This window comes from Myxocyprinus asiaticus, chromosome 22, assembly GCF_019703515.2.
Source record: "Myxocyprinus asiaticus isolate MX2 ecotype Aquarium Trade chromosome 22, UBuf_Myxa_2, whole genome shotgun sequence".
NCBI lineage: Eukaryota > Metazoa > Chordata > Actinopteri > Cypriniformes > Catostomidae > Myxocyprinus > Myxocyprinus asiaticus.
In genome coordinates, this window is record NC_059365.1 from 15858774 (window position 1) to 15876932 (window position 18159).

Here is an 18159-nt window from a genome sequence, read left to right on the forward strand (position 1 = left end):
ATAATATATATTTTTACGGTAAATTATATTGTAGTTACAGTATTTTACATCGAGCAGTATTTTACATTGAACAAAAATGCTGTTCCATCATTTCCGCCCATGATTTCAAAGAACAAATACCTGTAAATTGCTCAACATCCGCTTTGCTCTGAGCTATTCTGATCCCAGCAGTTCAAGGCTCAGGTGACCTGGGTCATCCACTTTCTCAACTCGGGATGCTTGGAGAGTTTCCATCAAGAGCTGGAATGTCACAAGACAGTCCAAGCTAGGAATTTTCTGCAGCCCATGTCCTTTATGCAGCAGCTGCTGAGGACATTCCAGCTCATCCTGCACCACTGAAGCATGCTGTCCAGCTGCCAAGAATGTTGCCTCCCCAAAGAGAAAACAAGAGCACATCCGCATTGTGTCCGAGACCTGTTTCCTCAGCCCTGAAGAATCTCAAACATCCACTGCCCTGGGACAGTCATCGACCATGACAAGACCCCGAACCCCCCTGAACCCAAACTATTCTTAACCTTTAACTTATCTGTTCTTCTGTCAGGGAGCTAGACAGACAGCCTGGATCTTATCTCACAACCATGACGATCACTGTGAACACCAGACAAGATGAAACAAACTTGAAACCAATTCAGACAAAAAAGTAGTCTGCATTTTTTGTGTGTGTTATAGCTTTCAAAGAACACACGAAATCAAAATTAGATGAGGCTTTTAATGGCTAGTCCATGTCTATGAGCTTTGAAGCCATCTACAATACTGTGCAAAAGTCTTAGGCACATAAGATGTTTCGCAAAAACATTTGTCTTAAGATAGTTATTTATATCTTCAGCTGTAGTGTGTCAATAGGAAATATAAATTTTACACTCTCAAAATTCTTTTTGCAAATAGAATAGAATAGAAGAACAGGGAGCCCTGCAACAGATGGCATGGCCCCCACAGAGCCCCCCACTGAACATGGAGCCGGTCTGGGATTACATGAAGAGACAGAAGAAATTGAGACAACCTATATATATATAGAAGAACTGTGACAAAAGAAGCTTGGAACATCCTATCTGCCAAGAAAAACTGTGTCCAGGTGTACCAAGGAGAATTGGTGCTGTTTTGTAGGAAAACATGGTCGCACCAAATATTGTTTTAGCTTTTTTTTTTATGATTACTAGATGTTGTATGATGTTAATTTATAAATTAAAACTATATATGCCATTATTTTTGAAGACATCCTCACTGTGCAACATTTTTCACAAGTGCCAAAAACTTTTAGCAGATACAGAATGCCCATTTAAAATTTACAGTTTTTCTTTTCTGGGAAAACGCTCCAGACATATTGATGTCTCAGCTTGCACTACACAGATTTTTCCAATCAAATCTGCTCTCTAGAAAGAGAATGTCCCTCCCCCATATACCAATGCAACTGACTAGCAAGTAGCAGATCATAGGTTTCAAGATTATGACGTAACTAAAGCCTATTGGGTATTTATTTACTTATTTAAAAAATCTGTATGTCCTGCTCCAACTTCCTGTGTCAATAGTGATAAGTCCAGATAGGATAGAAAACGCTTGCACGTCAAATGATTTCATTGGGTCTTTAAGTTTTTTATTTTACTGCAATATTATGCTCTCTGTTAATTTTTAAACATACTTAATGTTTAAACATTTAGTACAAGCATACTGAAGGGACTATTCATCTTTTGATATTTGCATTCCGATGCAAGAAACAGAATTAAACAAGCTTAAATAAGATTTCCATCTTCACCGGTATGCAAATATCAAGTCAGCACAGCACAGCATGCAGCCGCTTTTACGCAAGGATGCGCGCAGCAATAATGACGTCATCGCGGTGTTGCCGGAAGTGCACATTGGCACCGCAAGCCCTCGTTTTGCGCGGTTGTGCACACTTAAATTTTTGGAACTCGTGCGAACAGTGCGCGTGGCGCCACATTAAAAAACGAATGACTTGTGTGAGGCAATATTGGCTATATTGTTAATCATGTTTAGATACAGTTCAAACATACAAAAACAAACCAACAACAAAAATGCAATAAAAGTAATAATAGTAATAAAATAAATAAAAAGAGGGGTTTCAAAAGACAAAGATCATTAATCTGTTAAGTTAGACAAATCAAACATTTTAACAAATCTTTTTGCTTAATTATTTCTACATAGCTTTACCATCTTATAATAACATTGCAGTTCTATCAGAAATGCATTAAAAATAGGTTTTCTGACCATTTCATCTTATGGATAAAGAATCTTCCATAGATAGAAATAGAAGTTTGTTGCTTTTTATTGCAAAGGTTCTTAAGACTTTTAAACTGCCAAAAACAACGCAAGTTAATGAAAATTAAGAAAATTTCCTTTATTCATGAAACACGAGCAGAACAAAATTGTATGCAAATCCTTAGTAAAACAATTATTGTGTAAATCGTTGCATTCATTTAAATGGTAAAATTTACATAAGCATGCATTTACACACATTTGTTTTGCTCATGTTTCATGAATAAGGCAAATTTACTGCTCAGTCACTACACTGTATGTTAGCATTTTTATAAGAGTTTATGTGAATGTAAGCATGAATGTAAGCATTTCGATGTAAATTTTATAAGCATAAAATATAGGAATGGTGCCTTCAGTGCCTTGAGCATTGCTCTTTAGATTTTAATTCTTTTGTATGGTTTGTTTGGAAAACTTTGAGTATATGGTAAGAAATATTCTATAAGGATTTATAAGTATTTTGAGGCATAAATACAAGTAAGTGTCTTGTACCTTTTATTAAACACTGAATAAAAACAACTAGATTGATGTTTGACACTTTTATAAAAAATAAAAAAACTAACACAGGTAAATGAAAATTTAGTCAATTTGCTTTATTCATGACACATGAGCAGAACACACTTTTAGTGTAATTCGTTAGTAAAACCATTCTTGCATAAATTACCCCATTTAGTTGAATGGGACAATTTACATAAGAATGCATTTACACACACATTTAAATACTCATGTTTCATGAATAAGCTCAATGAGTCTCAGTCACTACACTGCATGTTTTAGTTTGCATATCTATAAGAGTATAGGCTATATGGGTGCAAGCATTTCAATGCATATTTTATAAGCATAAAATATAGTAGTGGTGCCTTCTACGCATTGAATGTCGCAGAGACTGTCTCATTGCTCTTTAGATTTAAATTGTTTTGTATAGTTTGTGTGAAAAATGTTTAATGCTGTTGCATATCTAGATGCTTGTATAAATTTATAGGAGTATAAGGTTTATAAATTTACTATTAGCATTTTAAGGCATGATACAAGTATTTGTCCAGTGCCTTAATATCTAATAAAAACAAAACCAGATTGAAGTTTGATGCTTATTACAATCTTGTAAAGGTTTTTAGGTCATTGTGATCTGACATTGTTCTGGCAAACCACTTCTTCAGTTCTCAGTACTACTTCCTGCAGGTTCAGAGGATATTTTCTCAGGGCTGCCCCCTGTCATTTCACAGAATAGTACAACGGTGGGCGCGTCAAGTATAAACGCCTCTAGAATTTGGGGAGGTGTGCGCGAAGTCTGCGGTGTGCTGCGGTGCCAGGCAAATATATAAACAGGGCATTATGCATTTCATTTCATGAGTGCATTTCTATTTATTTTGAGATATATTGTGGGTCCCAGTCTAAATTTTCCTTGCCCATGCAGCCCACTTTATAGACAAGGGGTGCTTCTCATGTCTTAAATTGTGCATCCTCATTTCCTCACTCCTCGGTCCTCAAGCCCGTGACCCGGAAACCCATCATGAAGAACATATAAATTCTCTGAATGCACTGCAAGTACGGAGGACAGAGGAAGCTAACTGAGGGTGCTTGAGTGAGGAAGCACAGGAGCATCCTATGCGGAAGACTTTTTGGTCAAAGCACTTGATGCACACATACTGTAAATTCTCTTCCCCCTTCACATCTGACACAACAGTTTCATATTTCATCTTTGCAGTTTAAATAAACCATAATAGTCACATACTTTAACAGTGCATCTTGAATAATTAGGTTTTTGTTATGGAAATATAAATTAATCAAGTTTCAACAACATAACGGCAAGCACCCCGAGGTAATGCAGCTGTGCTGAGACAGTGCTTCGAAGTGACGCGTGAGTGAGCAGGACATTCCACGTAACAATCTTGCTTCGATTCCTCTGTCCTCGTTTCCTTGCAACCTTTCCTCGTTTCCTAAGGGGGAGGAGTTAGGAAGCGAGGAAAGGAAGCAAGGAAGGGAAAAGAGAATGCACAATTTCAGAAATGAGTAGCACCCCAGGACACCTCGTGCATGCTTTATACACAGAGCCATCCTTAATGGACTGTTAAAAATGGCTGTGTCACCTATCAGCTGTCTACAGTGCCAGTGTCAAAAGAGCCTGGGGTCCAACAAATCTGCCATGCTGTTACACACAGGAGAGTCCCAGCAGTAAGCTTATTCCCCATCATACAGTCTGTTTATCTCAACACTAGTGTTAAGCCCCGTGCCATGCATGCTAATTATTCTAAAAGATTAGAACCAGAGGAGGTAAAAATAGTTTGTGCTGTCTACATAATTATACATTCTGCATCTCAATGTGATGCAAAATCCATTCCTTATCAGTATGGGAATGCAAGGTAAATGCTGAAATATTGAGCACAGGTTAATTACAGATGGGATTTTTTTTCTCCCTACCACCAGGTGTTAACCCACAGCTGTGGTTTAATAGTTTTACAGCTGCAATGTCTTAAGAGGAAAGATGATTTAAACCATTTTTATAAATAAAGACTGAACCTTGGCTTCATTGTGGTGATTGTTCTTCATCTGTGTAGTTTAAAAATGTGAAGAATATCTAATATTTGGGCTTTATTACACCCAGTTTAGGGGCTAAGGGCATAAGAAGGGAATTTAGTTGGACTCTCGTCCCACCTCAAAGAGAGGTAAACTCAGAATTATAGAGAAGTAGTTTATTCAGATGTTACGAGGAGGAGTGTGTGGCCGAAGAAGGGGAGGAGCAAGCTGGCATCCGCCAGAGGGCGGAGGTGTGGTTGATGTCCGGAAGCCGGTGAGCAAGTTCCTCTCTCTCTCTCTCTCTCTCGCTGTCTCTGTGTCTCCACTCGCTCTGTCCCTCTCTCCACACTTCCCCTTGTCTCTCCGCCCTGTTCACAGGAGGCAGGGTGGACCACCGGCTGACGGAACGGCCGGAAGGGCAGTGTCTCCCCTCCAGAGATGGGGGGAGTAAGTCAGTCCGGTGGCACCCTGGCCTGAATCGGGCGGGGGAGGAGTGTGACGAGGAGGAGGGTGTGGCTGGGCCGTGATGGTGCAGTTACAGTTAAAGGACGGGCAAGGAAGAGGCGGGAACCGGCTGAACAGTCAACATAAACTTTTAATGTCAAACTTAATTTAAAACAACATAAAACATCAGACAAACACAGACATACATGCAGCCCGGCCGCATGTGTCTCTCTCTCTCTCTCGAACTGGCACCTCTGGCTCCCCTTTATCTCACTCTCCCGCTGATCAGCTGATCCTCCTCGTCACATCAAATTATAATAAAACAGAGCAAAGAGGTATCCAAAGGCCAAAATAACAAACCAAATAACTACTTGGAAGTCAAAACCCCAGAGAAAATTTTACTTTCCTAACACAAATTAAAAGCAAAGCGTTGGACACATCCACACCTACCTGAAAAATAATGTAACAGTACGCAAAACAAGGTGGTGCACACAAGAAAACAGAATTTACACAGGATGTAACAGGCTTGTAGCATGAAAAGACTATAGATGTAAAGATTAATATCTTGTTTTATGAAAATGTTGTTGGATTGTAAATCCATACTGATTTCTTAAACACCATTCGCATGGGATTAGTTTTTAGGACAATATGTCTGTGAAGTAATTGTTCCTGAAGAAGACTGTAATGTTTGTCAATTTGCATAGGATACGTGATGTATGTAGATTTTGCTGAGATGGGGACATTAAATTGGTAAAAACAGGTAAATAAATTATACACTTAAAAAAAAAAAAAAGTGTATAGTGTAGTGACCACACTGTCTCAAGCATTCCTCAGTGTTAATATTTATTATAGACAAACATGTATTGTTTTAGTTGTGCTGCAGTGGTCCGGGTATCACAGAAGGTTGTGGAGGCTTTGTATCTGCCATTTTTAGAGGGCTGCTTGTTTGCCTGCTTGTGTTTTTAAAACCCAGATCACACAGTTCTGACAGAATATCTCAGAAACCACTGTGGAGTTCACAGACTACCATCCACAGTGTTTCAAAAACCCATCAAAGAGATTTTTCACTATTATGTAGCCAGTTATAGGCTGAAAGCTGTAGTTTGGAGAGGAGAGTAGTTTCTGTGTCTGTTGCTGCTGTGAGAGTACAGTCACCCCTGTTGGGCATCTCAATTGCCCATCTCATTCTCCTGTGGTTTGAAAACTTGGCTGTGTCTTTGCTGTGAACCCTTAAAGAAGGCAGCCCTTGTCACTTTTGCCATCAAATCTGCGTTTGAAAACATGTTTACACTTCAGAGAAATTTGGTCTGTGTGAAGTAATTCTTTATTCTACAGGCCATGGAGTACAGCCCACAACCACAATGACCACCTGAATTGAAAGACACCTTCCTGCTCAACTTAAGTTTATAGTCTAGCTGAGGTCAGAGCTTTAGTACATCAGAGGTTGCTGGGTCTGAAATGTTTTTTTTTTTGTTTTTTTTGTTTTTGTTTTCCAGAGATGTCAGTGCAATTTTTGTGTAGTACTTTGTTCATCTACCATTGCACCTTTTGAAAACTGGTGTTTTTGCATGAAACTGAGGGAGATTGCAGCACCTGTCATGATTGCTACACTAATGTACTGTACAAACGCAAATGTAGATATATTAATGGTTGTGAACAGATCCTTCTTGATTTATATTTGTCATTTGGGAATTTTATATTGTTTTAAGGCAAACTATCTGTAATATGTAGAAATGTAACTTAAGACAACATTAGCATTTCTTGAAGAATATACCAATGCTTCCAAGGTGTGGGATAAATTATAATTCAGATTCATAAATTACATTCTGTAAGTCAAGGTGAGATTTTCAACATTTAATGTTATATTTCTTAACTATAAAGTTGATTAAAATTATAGTTGATTTCAGTAGTTACAGGTACTGTAAAAATGTCACTGTTCAGTTCTGCTCTGAGTGGCCATTGGCAACTTTGCTTCTTCACTATTTCTGGCTGGTCATAGAACAGTGAGACAGAGAGAGAGACAACATATATAGAGAGGGGACAGAAGGTCCCCTTATGCAGAACAACAGAGTAGCTCACCCATCATCCAAAATTGAAGTTTTCAAATCGCCAGAGGGGAAATTCTTGTTGGCTTTTTTTTTTCTTCTCTTGCTTTGTATTTAGGTAGCCTAATTTAATTGGGTATTGCTTATCTATGGATTTATGGATTTGAGATTTTCCCACATAAGATGGACGCATTTGTTTTGAAGCATCGACAGGTCCTACTCCGTAGGACTTACTCAAACATGAAGGCCTCCGTGGGAAAAGGCTTATAGGAAGTGTCAGCAAAAGATGATTGAAGATCAATTAGTTCTTGTTCAAAGGGTAATAAAATGAGAACTTCAAACTTGCCTGAACAGGACAATTTTACCACGCTGGCTGTCAAAGTTTTTCACTTAAGAATTTATGAGAACTTATTAAAAGATTTCAAGAGAAAGAAGTATTTATGACTGATATGCCAGGGTATATCACTCTATCTGATTTGAGTAGCGCTCAAATATTTTACAACAGACTGAGTAAAACATAATAGCAATAAATAATCTCTCAAATTAGCTAAATTTGTTGAGGCCAGAAAAGTTCTGCCAGATAGAATAATAGGCTTGCATAGACGTGAACATTCCAGAATAGCTTCAATGAGAACTTCAATGACAAAACATTGTCTCAACAATTCAGTTAGTTTTCATGCTAAATGAATTACAGCATCCATAATACCTCCAGGGCATAAGTTGTCCAATAAAAACAATAAACCATACAGTAACGTCAATTGTAGTGTTGTTGTTGTTACTCAAGCCGGTGCACAGCTGAAATAATTTACGGTGCAGAATGAGCAATGCCGCTCTCATTCCCTCCACCTATGCTACATCCCCACCCTCTGTCAAGCTGGATTCATAACACCACTTTTCACAGCTTAATGAGAGTCTGGATGCAACATACAGCATTCCTGGGTGGTGATATAAGCTATGCACCTGTGTACACTTTTGTATGCTTTTCCATACTACAGCCCAGTGTTTTGTCTGCAGGACTGGGTTGCTCACACAATCTTCCCAAGTGATATTTCAAACTACTTTCCTAAGAACAAGACAAGCATCAACCCCAAGGCCAGTCAAAACACTTTGATTCATCACTAGCAAGCATGCCGTTCCAAGGAAAGTGGATCGCCACATCATATGAATCCCAGCAAAACCTACTGCTGTTAATTGTGTTATACAAATGAAATGTAAAGCCATTTACCAGACATGGAACGTAAGTCACTCTTTAGCATTCCCATGCCTGTCCAAATTGATACCACTTAACTCATTGGCAGAAGAGCCAAGGCTTGTTTCCGCAAATTAATTTTTTGAATAAGCCGTTTGTTACGCTGTCTGTCAAAAGGCGGATGTCAGGCTGGAAGTTGTCTTCAGCTTATGATAACAGAGAGCATGTGAGGTTGGGTTCGGATATCGTTCAAAGTCAAATGGAGGAGACAGTATCTTTCAAAAATAGAAAAAGTGCCTCAGAAGTTTTGCAGCTATAAATAAACCGCATGCTCATTTTTTGCAAATGAGAGACTCTCGAATCATCTCAAAGGCTTAGCCTTTTTGTGTAACAGCCTCTGCCATGCATTGTTTTCATGCCATTTCATCAGCTTTGCATGGTGCTGTGACCACCCCTTAAATGACCCTAAGTTCGCTCCTGTTCCACAACAGCCATTAACTGTGACCTCATGGTCCTCGTTCCAGCAGATGCCAATATAAGCCTCCCAGGCACAAAGTAAGGGGAGATAATGGCTCTAACTAAAAAAAAGCTGTCTATAATGAAAGCTTGGCATAGTACGTAATCTCACCAAGGAAAACAACCTTTTTTTCATGTTGAACCCTCTTACTCTCTCAGGCGTGTATCTGATAATCGAGTGACCTATTACAAGTTCTTGTCAGTGTCTTAAAGAAGATAACCTTTTGAAGTCAGACATCTTAGCTAGTGTAGGTGAAGGAATCTGGCAGCACAAGAAACCTTATTCCGGCTAGACAGTGTTTGACAGCATAATTAATTTGAAACAAAATGAAAATGAGGATGTGAGGGGTAGAAGTAGAGTTTGTTCAATGTGTTTTACTGTTGTGTCAAGTGACAAAAAGATTTCTATAAATCTCCAGTGGCAAAATATACAAATTATTACAAAAACTAAAATTTTGTGAAAGTTATACATTCCTTAGACTCTTAAATGGATAGTTTATCCAAAAGTGAGAATTGTGTAATTTATTCACTATTTACTCATGTTGTTCCAAACCCATACGACTTTGGCTACATCCACACTAAAACTCAGTTTTAAGTTTTCCTAACATCATCGTATTCCAAAGTATGCAGCAATGGAGAACATTTTCAAAACGCTCCATTTTCGGAGGAGGAAAACGCTGTTCCAGTGTGGATAAGAGGCATAAACATAGCAAAATCAATACGTTTTCAAACAAAAACCTATTAGAGTGGATGTGCCTTTTATTTCTATCATGAAACACGAAAGGAGATTTGAGGCAAACTCACCAATCTTCTCAGTCACCATTCACTTGCATTGTATGGAAAAAAACATGCAGTGAAAAAGAATGGTGACTGAGGGTGTCAGTCCCTAACATCTCTTTTTCCACGTAAGAATGAAAGTTATTGGTTTGGAACAACATTAGAATGAGTAAATAAAGACTAATTTTCAAATTTTTGTTATTTGGTGAACTATCGCTTTAAGACTATATGACATATTGACTGTTCTGCAGTCTCTCATAGCCATGTTTTGTTTTGTTTTTCCACGTCAATATAGAAATCAGTCTCTATGCATCATCTATGTGAGCAATACTATAATCCATGTTTATTGAGCAATTTCTTTTTACTTGAATGGTCTTTTTGGGTATAATTAACAGAAACAGACTCTTCTGAAGTTGTGTTGCTCGAAACATGTTTTCCCTCAAGGGATTTGTCTTCCTCATGGGATCAAGTAATTCCTCTTACACTCGTCCTTTTAACCTTAAAGCTGGTTAGTCTGTGGAGGAAGATGTCTTCTTGCATTGTCTCCCCATGCTGCTGACTGTCACACGGTTGATCTGTTCTCAGTGGCATTCGTAGATGCACCCTGCCCCTGTCTTATTAGTCTTATAACATACAGGGAAAGGATGTTTTCTCATGAAAAAACACCTGGGCTTTGTGGCCTCAGCCGTACATTTTCTTTTAAATTAAAAGTAAAGGCTTACCAGACTGTTTGATATAGGTCAAAGCCCCAAACAGGACATTGCAGATTGATATTTTTGTGTTTTTGATGGAAGGAAAGGGGCAGTCTAAGTATTAGACTGTGTTTAAAGCTTAATGGTACTCCCCAGACAAGCCTCAAACAAGGGTAATGTAGACAGAATTAAATGACTCAGTCTAATTAATTAGAAGGGTGTAGGCTGGTAAGAAACAGCAGTGGCTTCTCATTAGACTGAGTTTGTGCATCTCTGGAGAGTGCTGCTATGGAATATTATCCGGTGCGAGCGACATCTCCCAGCAGGCTCTTGTTGCTGACACATACACGCACTCAACCGCCTGTTGTTAGCCTTGTGCGTGAAGCGTTACCATGTTTCTGCAATGTGTTCACTCTACAAAACACAAGAGAAGTGGATCACAAAATAATTAAACACACCCACTTTGAAGTGTTTTCTCGCCTCAGGATTTCATTCTTTTTTATGGTTTGTTGTTGTTGCTGTGACCCAGAACTGTAATGGACACAGCGCAAGCCTATTAAAGTGTGTAACGCCTGCAGAGAGAGCATGAAACGGCAACTCAGCAGATACAGTATCTTGTACATTTTCACTTGCTTCAGTATCTGAGATAATACCTTATCTGATGACATGGACCAGGCAGGTCAGGCAGAATCATTTCAACATGTAGTATTTCAAGCATAAAGCATAATTTAATTAGGCTAAAGGCTCATTTATACTTCCTATACAAACAGGCTTCTTTTAAATTATGCCAAAATGTGTTTTTGTTCTGCTGAGGTGTTTGCTTGATGAAATTTCTCCGGTTTGCGAATATTCCTGAAATTCTTGGCCTAGGAAAACTCTTCTAGATGATTGGTTAAAACTAATCGTGGACATGGTTTGTGGTTGCCGTGCGTAGTATAAACACAGGCTTAGTTTGCCTTGGGTGCTTTAGTTCGTTCAGGAGTTGGTTTCTTCCATTGTATAAATTAAGGCCCCGATATACTTCGGGAGAAGTCCTTCTTCGTTCAGGGGTAAAAAGAAGTTTTAAACAGCCGACCAACGGTGTACTGTTTCTGAACATTCAGACACCCGCCACACCGCTGTGGGAGGTGTTTAGAAGTACATTTAAATATGAGGACACTCAGTAAAACCTTGAATAATGTGACATTAAAATGTGTTATCAATGACTTTGTCTCATTCTATTAGTAGAATTCACATGAGGTCAGTAAAAGAAGCTGTTTTAACCACTTGATGATGATTTAAAGTAATATATGCAGAAGAAAGTGTTTCATTTGTCATGTTTACATTCTGAATTTGTGACGCTAATGCGCTAAAACGCTATGCACGGCCATATTATTCGCTGGTTCCCCTCTGTTATTGTTATAATGATGACGCTGATACTATTGTAAAGATGAGTATATAAAAGTGTTAATGTGCAGAATAAAGGCAAAAGAATGATGATAGGCATATCTTGTTTTGGGCAGATGTGTGGCAGATGACACAGGAGTGAATGGGCACTTAAACGTTTTTGAGTAGATTTGATTCCTTTTATAGACTAATTAAACAGAAACAAAATCGCTTTACATGTTCTTGAAAAATGTTTCTAGAGTGTCTCTAAGTGAATGATCGTAAAGATGTAGGCAATTTGTACCAGTTCGCTAATATCTCATGTTCATATTGACTGATTTGTTCTGACTGTACAACGTAAACAAAATTAGATGTCTGCCTCAAGGTAGGTGGAGCTCTAGGTCACACCAACCGATGACGTGGACCAATGGCAGTAAGGTGTTTAGCAGCCAGTAAGAGTTTTTCCTAAAAGTTTGCCCAGGCGAGCTGTTACGAACCACCGAAACGAACGCGCAAAAACACATTCTTTTTGGACAGATTTTGTTCTCAATGATGTCAAACCCATTCATTTTTCGATTTCATATGAAGTATTTCGGCCTTTTGACTTAAGCGAGTTTTCACAATAGAGTTTTTGGTTTGGACCGAGTTTCATTCGTTTGGTTGGTGTAAAAGCTGTTGTAGGAACTTGTGAGTGCACTAAGCAGCTTGAAAATGGGGCTCTAGATTACGTTTCACGTGGACTCTCCATTATGGTCCACAATGGTATGAAAGCAATTTGGCCTTATTTGCAGAATTTTACTGCAATTGGTAAAAGTTTGTTTGCTTATTGTAGTATACTGCATTTCTTGAGGGGTGTTCACATTTACAGTGATTAAATTGCTAAAGGTTGCAGAGTCTCTGTGCTGTTAATTGTTAGTTGGTGTTCCTACTCGACTGCTGTATCCAACTGTATCAGGCAGCAAATCACTGTCTGCACTCCCATTGGTAGTTGCTGCATTTGCAAATCACACACAGTCAATGTAAACACCCCTTCATTGCTGCAAGTGTGAAAACAGCCTAAGACTGAAATAGATCAGAAATGTCCCAATCTGTGCACTTGTATGTAGGATGTATGTTAGGTTTCCTTTTCTAAACAATTGACTTGTGGCTATTATGTTTAAAGTACCTGACAAAAAAAAAAAAGATGACAAAACGCAGCCTAGATATTGGCGACAAGTGTCTCTCACTTGCAGCCTCTCTCTCATTCACTCTCACTCACTCATTGCTTTATTCCTGTCAGTTTGTCAGCTCAGTCATGCTACTGTCTCAGTTCTATAAAAGATTGTGCTTTGTGGATGTGTAAAAAAGCACTACATTTGTTACGTGTTAGATGCGCCAGAATGTTATATATCTTCATCTCTCTGTTCACTTTGTATCTTGTTTCCTGTATTTTTATACTCATGCTCTTGCTTATAGTACATTCTCTCTCTCGTCTCTTTCTTGCTCCACTTCCTCTCGCATGGCTCTGTCTGTCTTTGAAGTCTAGTATCTGCTTTAATGAGTGCACTTCAGACTTGTTCTGCCCGAACTGCAACAGGCCTGGTGTCCTGAGGCCATTGCAGTGCCTCTTTTTCTCTCTTTCCCTGTCTTTATTTCCTTCCTTCCTTCCTTCCTTCCTTTATTTTAAACTAACTTCCTTCCTAACTAACTTCCTTTAATTTTCTATCAATCTCTCGACTTTCTCTTTCTCTCTCTCTCTCTCTCTTTCTCCAATTGGGAGAAAGCTCACACACCCCGGCAGCTTGTCTTATGTCCCCTGGGAGGTGATACTTGGTTTTGATCTATAAATCATCCTCGACTGTTCAGTGTTTAATTAATGATGCCCATCTGTCCTTGCCGGGTGAGATTGAATCTTAAAATGCTGACACACACCAAGCAAGTGCCTATGCGAGTGCCTGACGCAATCAGTCCCTGAGCAAAGCAAGCTATCAGTGCACAGAGAATAGGCAGTCTGAGATAGACACCCTCACCTGCTCAGAGGTGCCTCGAGCTTACTTACCCAGCAGAGAAAGAGAGTGGCAAAGAAAGAGATGCTGAAAACGAGACATCAAACAGAGCTGAGGCAATAATACTTGTGTCCATCATCTCCAGCGCCACAAAGCAGGCCAGACCAGTAAGGCTCTGTGTATATGTGTGTGTTCATAGGCTTTTCAAGTGAGCCCTGCCAGAGTTTCTGAAGCGGTTATGGAGGCATCAAAGACAAGCGCTGCGGTGAGTCACCGGCTGCCTTTTACAATCTATGTACTGGATGTGTGCAAAACAGGGTTTCCATAGACGTGGGTGCGGGACAGGCAGGTGGACTAGGCTGCATCACACATGCATGAATAGCCAAACAACACAAAACAATAGAACATAAAGGCTCTGTTCTAGCTTTTGTATGCCGGTGTTGTTCCCATCGCTGCTGCCTTTCAGTCCGCCTGGGCTTCTTTTTGTTTGTGCTCATAATATCAGCTGTTCATCTCAACACTGTGTTCATGTCTTTCTCTTCTTTTTTCCCGCCACGGGGATCATCACTGCTCGTGTAGCATGACAGGGTGATACGCTTCGATTTGAAGCTATGATTTCCCTCTTTTATCTTTCAAAGTTGTGTTTGTAGTGCAGCATGTGCAACTATTTAACTATCAATACTATTCTCTACCACTCACCTTTGTGATGTCACACAACTCAGCACCAATCAGATTCCTAAATCTTTTGTGTATAGTGGTAAAATCCATTGTCATGCTATATTTGACATAACTGTTCCTTACCTTCCTTTTTCATGAGCCTCAGTGACCAAAACATCAGTTTTGACATAAAAACCTCTTATTTAATGTTAATTACCGCAAACCTTTTTCTTTAGAGTGGACACCAGAGCTCATAAATTTGGAAGCCCTCCCCCTAGTGTGAAAGTCTCAGCCCAGTGTGCATAGTTTCTCGTTAGTTATGATTAGTGGTTGTGATGTGGAACTAATTTGCTTTTAGTTGTTTGTTTTCAATCTAATCTGTCTTTGTGGGATCTCAGTGGACTCGTGTGTTATCATTTTCCATGTTTACCTAAACTAACATTATCATCAGCATTCGTGTTTTCATTAATTCATGAAATAGGCAGATACAGAACACTGGGGACATTAATTTGCTGCTCACGAACAGTTATACTCTCTTGAAAGCAGATACTATATTATGTGATACAATTTTCAGTTTCAAATGTAGAAATCTGGTTCCAAGGAATATGCGTATTCCCAGTCCACATTTAATCTTATATTAAAGGAATACTTAACCCAAAAAAAACTCAATTCTGTTGTTTTTTTTACACACTGTTATGTCAGTCTAAACATATATGGTGTTATAATTATTAAAATAAATTTGTGTGTGGAACACAAGAAGAGAATTTCTTACAACCTTTACACTGCTCTTTTCCATATAACGACAATTTCTAGTGACCTCTCAAGCTCCAGAAAGGAAAGAAAACTTCATAAATGAACCACAAAATTTCTCCATATAACCTGTGGATAATATTTCAAGTCTTCAGTAGCCATACGATATCATTGTGTGAGGAAAATATAAAAAAATTTTAGTGGCCATACACAGAAAACATTGCCTTCCACTGCAGCTCTCAAATCTCATTCTCCTTTCTGCATATTTGAACCAGCATGTGATGTTTACTTCTGACACACACAAGAACCAGTGGCACCTTGCTGTCAATGATGGTAAACCTGGTGCGGTGCGAACTATTTAAGTCTGTTCCTTGCACAAAGCTGTCATGGCTTCAAAAGACTTGAATTATAGTACACGAGTTGTATAGATGACTTACATGGTGTTTTTTCCCATCCTTTTCGGAGCTTGACAGCCATGGTCACCATTAACTGTTCTTGTATGAAAAAGAGCTTTGTAAAGATTCTTCAAAATATTTCTCTTTGTGTTCCACTGAAAACAGTAACAGCATACATGTTTGGAATGGCATGAGGGTGAGTAAATAATGACTGAATATTTTTGGGGTGAACTATCACTTAAAATGTAATAGTAGAAAATGTGTTTGTTTGTGCAAATTGTATATTATATGACAAGATTGAATGGAAAAACATTGTCAGACAGAAATAGTGATTCATTCTGTCTAAATTCCATATTGTTGCTTTTCCAACAGCAAACCCTGGAGAATAACTTAACCAATCTGGTGAAGAGGAACAGTGAGCTGGAGAACCAGATGGCCAAACTCATCCAGATTTGCCAACAGGTGGAGGTGAGTCCGGCCAAACTCCCCACTTCTTTTTTTGTTATAATGTTCATCTTCACATTTTTTTCACATTATCAGATCTTTTAATTTTTTTTAGGTCTGATATTTAACGACAAAGTGATTTGATTTTAAACTGCACTCTTGATCTACAAGTGATTGCTAGAATAAGCAGGCTATTCATGTACAGAGGAAAGCAATACCAAAATGTACAGTTGAAGTCAGAAGTTTATATACACCTTAGCCAAATACATTTAAACTCAGTTTACCTGACATTTAATCGTAGAAATAATTCCTTGTCTTAGGTCAGTTAGGATCACAACTTTATTTTAAGAATGTGAAATGTCAGAATAATAGTAGAGAGAATTATTTATTTCAGCTTTTTTTTTTCATCACATTCCCAGTGGGTCAGAAGTTTACATTAGAAGTCTGCACGGGCCTTAAAATGAAACCCATCCTGTACCCGAGACCATGTGGTGTCCGGCCCGGCCCGAATGATACCATCAGATTATAAGCCCGAACCCGACCCGAACCCGAAATTGCTCACTATCTTTATAATTTCTTCTCCTAGCAAGTACTGTTGCAATAAGCTATATTTTATGTAAGCATATAGGCAACATTCGTAACAGTATTGAAACAGTAAACATACAGTTTTAACAAGGCATGGCAGCCCCTCAGTACACTAGAGCGGAAGGGGAAAAAATCATTGACTTACCGTTTGTGCGCTGAAACGTCACTTGGTGCAGAACAATTAGGGATAAATTTAATCACAAAGTTGAATCTTTGTGACAGGGCGTGGGTAGCTCAGAGAGTAAAGACGCTGACTACCACCTCTGGAGTCGTGAGTTTGAATCCAGGGCGTGCTTAGTGACTCCAGCCAGGTCTCTTAAGCAAATTGTCCCGGTTGCTAGGGAGGGTAGAGTCACATGGGGTAATGATCTAGACACATTGCAAAGAATGAAACAGAGTGCAGGTGTTTCGACATGCGTTTTTAACAATTAGATTTTTTTTTTAACTTGACATGGTGTTTAAACAGTGCTGGTCCTGCACGAGAGGCTGAAGAAACAGCCAGACAATGCGCAACAGTCAAAGACATTCATCCAGCATGTGTTTGCATAGGAAAACAATGGGGAAACAGAACAGACGTTCGCAAATACACGTTTGGTGTGAATGGCCCCTAACTCATCCTTTCTTGCATGTCTGTGAGTTTGGTAGGACTGTTTATTTTCATTAATTACAAACCTGACCCGAACACGAAGTCCTACTTAGAAAACTGACCCGAACCCGGCCCGAAACCCATCGGGTTCACGGTTCCCGTCGGGCCCGGGTCGGGTTGCAGACCTCTAGTTTACATACACTTTGTTAGTATTTGGTAGCATTGCCTTTAAATTGTTTAACTTGGGTCAAACATTTTGAGTAGCCTTCCACAAGCTTCTCACAATAAGTTGCTGATTTTGGTCCATTCCTCCAGGCAGAACTGGTATAACTGAGTCAGGTTTGTAGGCCTCCTTGCCCATACACGCTTTTTCAGTTCTGCCCACAAATTTTCTATTGGATTGAGGTCAGGGCTTTGTGATGGCCACTCCAATACCTTGACTTTGTTGTCCTTAAGCCATTTTGCCACAACTTTGGAGGTATGCTTGGGGTCATTGTCCATTTGGAAAACCCATTTGCGAAGACTTCCTGGCTGATGTCTTGAGATGTTGCTTCAATATATCCACATAATATTCCTTCCTCATGATACCATCTATTTTGTGAAGTGCACCAGTCCTTCCTGCAGCAAAGCACCCCCACAACATGATGCTTCCACCCCCATGCTTCACAGTTGGGATGGTGATCTTCGGCTTGCAAGCCTCACCCTTTTTCCTCCAAACATAACGGTCGTCATTATGGCCAAACAGTTCAGTTTTTGTTTCATCAGATCAGAGGAAATTTCTCCAAAAAGTAAGATCTTTGTACCAATGTGCACTTGCAAACTGTAGTCTGGCTTTTTTATGGCAGTTTTGGAGCAGTGGCTTCTTCCTTGCTGAGCAGCCTTTCAGGTTATGTCGATAAAGAACTAGTTTTACTGTGGATATAGATACTTGTCTACCTGTTTCCTCC

The 18159-nt window shown here is 39.2% G+C and overlaps 1 protein-coding gene across 6 annotated transcripts in view; it reads left to right on the forward strand.

Annotated features, from left to right (window-relative positions):
• Positions 1–18159, forward strand: part of mid2 (midline 2) — a 170943-nt gene that overhangs the window by 111268 nt on the left and 41516 nt on the right. For 5 of the 6 annotated variants that reach the window (XM_051650635.1, XM_051650636.1, XM_051650637.1 and 2 more), the window contains exons 3-4: positions 13995–14060; positions 15970–16065. In XM_051650635.1, the coding sequence (XP_051506595.1) occupies positions 13995–14060; positions 15970–16065 (162 nt within the window). The remainder of the gene's footprint in view (positions 1–13994; positions 14061–15969; positions 16066–18159) is intronic. The other variant, XM_051650638.1, reaches the window with a different exon arrangement.